Below are 6,264 nucleotides of genomic sequence, written 5' to 3'. Positions count from 1 at the left end.
TAGGCGTCTACAATATTCAGAATAATTGAGCCGATTTATTGAAAGTTAGCTGCGCTCAGAAAGCTGTGAGATTAAAAAACAAATACTGTGTCAAACGTTCACAGAACCAGGAAGCCGTAAGTAAAGAGGGGAAAGGAAGGGAATGCGAATGCCCTACACCATGAAATGTTGCCGTAATTTAACTTTTCAGGGTATACTGAAACATTTACACGCATTCACAGCAACCACCAACTGCCAAAGGTAGTCGTTCTGCTGCAACCCCCTAAAAAAAACAAAACAAATTTTGGGTAGCCTTACGTCAAACGTTTACAGTTGGCGGAGCTAAATATAGCGTGTCTCTGTACAAATTCGCACTGTAAATATTTCACTTTTTTTGAATGTATGACGTCTTAAAAATCGTTCAAGTCTACCGTAGTCGGACGAGAAATGCACCGCCTAAAAATAGTAGCTGTGCTAAGGGGCATTGCATGGATATTGTCAATGGGTCGGTGACGTGTGACTTAAATGCGTGTACTTGTGGATATATATATATATATATATATATATATATATATATATATATATATATATATATATATATATATATATATATATATATATATATATATATATATTTGTGTGTGTGTGTTACTGTGTACATATAGTAGGTAAATTTCTCAAAACAAGATGCACCACTGCGTGCCTACACTTTTGACACCTAATAATAGAACAACGCTTATAATTCAAAACATCGTCATAAATTTGCTAGCTTGCAATGGCGTTACGCCAATAGAATATTTAGAAAGCAGCGCAATTTAAGCTGTCGATACAAAATAACAACTGATTACAATGAATTTATGCAGATTAACAGACGGGCTACATATACAATTGACGCATTTTAATATGTAATAAGCCGTCCAGAAAGCAATAATTATTATCTTAAACAAAACTGGCATAATAAAACTGAGTCGTCACCGATAAACATACTGTGACAATGTTACGTATACTCGGGTTTCTCGTGAAACAATCGAGTGCACGTAGGCTCGTACGAGGAACACTGTGCTCTTGATATCGTAGAGACTTCCGACAAAACGTGCGTATGATTGAATCGCGGTTTTGATACTTCTCTCTTTGTATAGTTCCCCAGTAGCCACTTGTGATTTAACGCAGCTCAAAGCGCTGCTTGAGTGAGAAGCTAGGCGGATCCGTGCCAATTCCGATTATTGACATGGTGTGTGTGTGTGTGTGTGTGTGTGTGTGTGTGTGTGTGTGTGTGTGTGTGTGTGTGTGTGTGTGTGTGTCGGCAGGCTGTTGAAACTGCAGTGAATGTATCGACGCAATTTCGGCGTGCCGGCATATTCACTCGTGCATCATGGCGCGTAGCAAATGCATCCACTGATAAAGGCTCGGAAACGCGTTAAACGCGCTAAAAACGGGCAATCACACGCTTTCGCAGGCTTCGGCGCGAGCGCTTCCAATGCAGACGCTCCTGAGTTCTTCAGTACCATGGGACAACAGCGCCGCCGCCACTGTAACCCGCCGGAGAATCAGCCGAGATGCGGCGCAGCCGCCTCGTTGGTTTCACTGCCCCCTTATAGTACATTGTACCCTCCCATCTTTCCTTCCTCCGCGACGAGAGCGCACCGCCGGCGACGGCAAACGAAACGCCATCTAAGCCTTTTTTGACGATTTTGTTTGTAAGACTTGAGAATGATACGCATAAAAAACTGATTCTCATTTAATTTTAAGCATTTGTAAACATGAATAGTGAGAACACGTAGAAGATTGGAAAGTGACCCACTTTATCTGGCAGCGCGAACCCGATAACAGCAGTCGGGCCGCACTGCTCGTGAAAGACACGCGGATACGATGCGTTGATATTAATTACAGGAAGCTTGCCGAATACTGTCAACGAAGTGTTACGACATCTTCAGCTACAGAAGTGCTGGAACGTTATCAGTATACCTTTACTTACTGCAGAGAACTTTTCGTGGAGTGCGATGGATATATCAGCCAGCGCTGGACAGCTTCTGTGCTCCGCGCATCTGCGTTGCAGCTATGCGTAGTACGTACCTTGTTTGCACATGAACGCTGATGCACACATATTGTTCACCGTTGTACACTCTAAAACGTTACTACGTGATTGATTGATTTGTGGGGTTTAACGTCTCAAAACCACCATATGATTATGAGAGACGCCGTAGTGGAGGGCTCCGGAAATTTAGACCACCTGGGGTTCTCTAACGTGCACCCAAATCTGAGCACACGGCCCTACAACAACGTTACTACGTGACCTTTATATCATGTGAACGTTAATTGACTTGGAATAAAACAATTTATTGCCACAAGTCTGTGTGATCAGCGTTGTCATCTCGCTCTGCCTGTATGCGGCATCACTCACTAAAGTATGCAAGATACTTATGAGCTTCTGGTAAGTAGTTTACTGCATTGTACTATATGGAAACGAGATAAATTGAGACAGGGAGCTGATTCAATGATTGGGGAACCGCCATGACGCAGAAGCAGACGACGACGGCGTCGTCTGCTATGCGAATGTCCAGCAGCCTTATCAAAACGTCCTGGTGCTTTGTAACTCATTTCGTGTTATACGCAGCTATAAACTATACAAACAATATTTTTAGTTATTATTTGTTCAAGAAAAGCTATTTAAGTACAGAAGATAATGAAAACTTTTTCAGTTGTCAGTAAAGTAGTAATTTGGGTGCACGTTAAAGAACCCCAGGTGGTCGAAATTTCCGGAGCCCTCCACTACGGCGTCTCTCATAATCATATGGTGATTTTGGGACGTTAAACCCCACATATCAATCAAGTAAAGTAGTAATTTTCAATCTTTCTACAACTGCCACCGGAACCCAGATGGTGCTATCATCCCGTTTATATTCGTCCTCATCGGCTCTATGGGCATGCCACTCCACTGATATAGTCATGTCAAGCGATACTAATTTTGGTCACTATGTTACAACTGGAAAAAAACGAGAAAACTCGCCAAAGAACACATATGACAGGACACAACACTGTGTCCTGTCATATGTGTGCTTTAGTAAGTTTTGTTCTTCTTTTCGCGCCGCAACATAATGAATGAATACTGACTCGCCCAGTATACTGTACTCCTCAGCTTTGGTGTATATCAAGCTACCGAAATGACTGCCATCCCACCATAAAATTGACATGTGAGTCACGCCCTACATGATATCCATGAAGCTATCTTCATGCTACCACCTCTCATTTGTGTTCTCCCTACAGACACGTCACGCAACATCACTTTTGTTGTTAATAAAAATAGTTAAACGGCCGCTCGCGCACCATGAGCGTGACTTGTAAGTCATGCCCTTGACGACATGCACGATATTCACGTTACCCCCGGTTATTTATGTTCGTCTAATAAATGTGTGTCGCCATACTTGTGTTGGTATATATCAATTCAATTATTCACCCTAAAGCACCCCGATGCCATGATATGTGAGTTATGCCTCACATCATATGCATGCCGTTTATAGCATAACGCAAGGCTCATTAGGGCCAGTAACTTACGTGCGTCATACACCCTCGTCACCCCTCGTCAACCCTGTTATATGTCAAGTTAACAAAACAGCCGCACGATCACCAAGAGCGTGGAATGAAAATCACGACGTTCATAGCAATAATAATATGCGGGGTTTTACGTCACGAAATCACGATATGATTGTTTATGAGAGACGCCTCCGGAAATGGAGCATCTGCTTTTAACGTGCAACCACGTTTTTCACGACACGAATATCATGGTTTTCATGTTATGATGCGTCGTTTATGCTCGTCAGAGAGTCATGTCATGCCGTGCCGATTTCGCTATACATCTCACTAATGAAATCACGAGAGCACGAAGTCGTAAGCTAATAATAATAATAATAATAATAATAATAATAATAATAATAATAATAATAATAATAATAATAATAATAATAATAATAATAATAATAATAATAATAATAATAATATAACAATAATAAAGTAGTAGTAGTAGTAGTAGTAGTAGTAGTAGTAGTAGTAGTAGTAGTAGTAGTATAGCAGCATTAATCGTGAAAACCTTTATTGACTACAAGTTTTCTGGGAAAGTGGACCAGGTGCTCAATCCAGCACTTTACTGGCCTTTGCGTTCTGCTGGGCTTCGTCAAGCAAAGCCAGACGGCTCTCTCGATCCCATGCTAGAAACCCAGAAATCGGTGTTTTGAAGTCATTGTTCTCACTCGCACGTAAGTGAGCGAGAGTTGGCTGTTCTCCCCACCAAGATAATATCAACTGTAATAATTGAAGTTTTTTGACGCCTTCGCAATCAAAATCGGACGTTAGCGTCGGTCGAGAATTCCACCTCCAATATCTCTGGCTGAAAACTGCGAACGCCTTTGGCGCATTGCCGCAACCATAGACTATTCAGTCGATTATTTCAGAGCGTGCATGTTAATGATGATAATGTTCTTGCATTCGTGGCACTCGCCCACACAGGAGCATCGGCCAAGAACCAGGGTGGCAGGATCTTTGGGTTTGTTGGTTATGTATTTCAAAGCATCCAATGGAGTTTCTGTAAAACGCAAAACCAATCGTAAATGTTGTATGAAAATGCTACACGAGCTATCGGTCAGGCAATCAGATAGTCTCAGAGCAAAAACTAATAGTATCAATAGAGTAAAAAGGTAATCTTTTTGTTTTCATTATATACGCACATACAGCAGGCAAACCTCCCGGTGGCTATAACATTTTGTAATCGCTCCAAAGGATAAAATTACTGTCACTTTTATTTGCGTAGGCGTGGCATAATAGCAGTGCGTGTTACCACGAAAGAAAACCTCGCTCACCCGTTTCCTGTGGTACAGAAGAAGATGAACAGGCAACCAATTGTCCCTGCAGAGCATGGCCGCAGAGAGAGAAGCACTTGGAGAAGTTAGAGCCCAAGAAGAACCGAGATGGCTGGCGTTACCGAGATGGCTGGCGTTAACGAGCCTCCGTTCGGCGACGGTCGCGTACAGCTCGTGAGCCTTCTCAACGCAGCGATCTCGTTGGCGGTGTACATACTGCACTACGAAAGCTGCGGGATCACCGCCTGCGTCATGGACCACTGGTGCAGCGGCCCAGAGGAACTTGGGAACCTCAGCGTCAAGCAGTGGAAAGAGTCGGCCATTCCAATGAACAGCATCTACAGCACCGTACGCGAACCGCCTTTTGGTGTAGCGAACAATCACGTCGTTCCCTGCGCCTCGTGGGAGTTCGACCTGGACAAGTACGGGAACAGCAGCGAGTGGGCGCTGGTATGCGACCGAGCGCGGCTTATCGGGCTAGCCAGGCTCGTCTACGCCGCCTCCTGCATCGTATCTACGCCCCTGGTGTACAGGCTCGTGGATCACACCGGTCGCAAGCTGGTCGTTTTCGGCACCATTCCGGTGGTGCTCATCACGGGCGTCGCCAGAAGCCTCCCGAACAATTTCCAGTTTTTCATCATCGTTCGCGCTGTCGTCTCAGCGGCAACGAGCTGCATTGTGCCGCCGGTGCTCGCGATCCTCTGGGAAGTGAGTACACCGCGGAAGGCGCCCTTGTACTGCGTCATCTCCATTCTGGTCACGTTGGTCGTCCCCGACAGCGTGGTGGCCGCCGCAGAAGCGCTGAAGACCGGCTGGACCACGCTTGAGCTATTCCTCATGGTGCCGACGTTCCTGCTTGTAACGCTGTACTTTACCTTAGCGGACTCTCAGCTGACTCGTTGCCACAGGCCACGCAGCAGAAACTGTACGGGTATCGGTGCACCTGGCCAGGTCCAACGAAGTGACCATGGCCCTCCGCCGTCAACTGTTTGCCTTGCAGGACAAGACGCAGGCGAGTAATGGGGCGGAGATGGTAGAACAGACCAACGCCTGCGGCTTGCACCTCAGAGTCCGTACTGTTCTCTTTTTTACACGTGGACGGTGTGGGCCTACGGCGCGACAGCTACGTCACCAACGACGAAATGCCCGCAAGCGGCCCGGTAAAGCTTATCGCCATAAGCCGCCGTCACTTCCCTCAGCGTGTGTCTCTTGTCCACACGCTGGGTGGTTGAGTACGGCCCCAAACGCACCGTCGTCGCCAACGGGCTTCTCTTCAGCGCCTCGCTTGACGCCACTACTGCCACTTCAGTGAACGATGAGATGGTTCGCAACGTCCTAACTGTCCTCACAAAAGTGAGCGGCCACAGCCTTCTCTTGAATTTCAGCATGCTGACCCTCCAGATGTACACCGTCACTGCACGTTGCGTCCCCATGG

General features: G+C 45.6%; 1 protein-coding gene across 1 annotated transcript; it reads left to right on the top strand.

Moving 5' to 3' along the window:
* Window positions 1-4,937: 4,937 nt before the first annotated feature.
* On the top strand, window positions 4,938-5,849 carry LOC119161975 (organic cation transporter-like protein). The gene has a single exon (XM_037414464.1). It carries the CDS (start codon window positions 4,938-4,940, stop codon window positions 5,847-5,849), a length of 912 nt encoding a protein of 303 aa, XP_037270361.1.
* Window positions 5,850-6,264: the final 415 nt, after the last annotated feature.

The sequence above is a fragment of the Rhipicephalus microplus genome, unplaced genomic scaffold (assembly GCF_043290135.1).
Source record: "Rhipicephalus microplus isolate Deutch F79 unplaced genomic scaffold, USDA_Rmic scaffold_49, whole genome shotgun sequence".
NCBI classification, from domain to species: domain Eukaryota; kingdom Metazoa; phylum Arthropoda; class Arachnida; order Ixodida; family Ixodidae; genus Rhipicephalus; species Rhipicephalus microplus.
The sequence above is the reverse complement of the archived record's forward strand: the minus strand, read 5'-3'. Positions and strand labels throughout refer to the sequence as shown.

Bases quoted from the DNA above. Each gene is read 5' to 3' on its own strand.
- LOC119161975 (XM_037414464.1), top strand. From the start codon at position 4,938: ATGGCTGGCGTTACCGAGATGGCTGGCGTTAACGAGCCTCCGTTCGGC.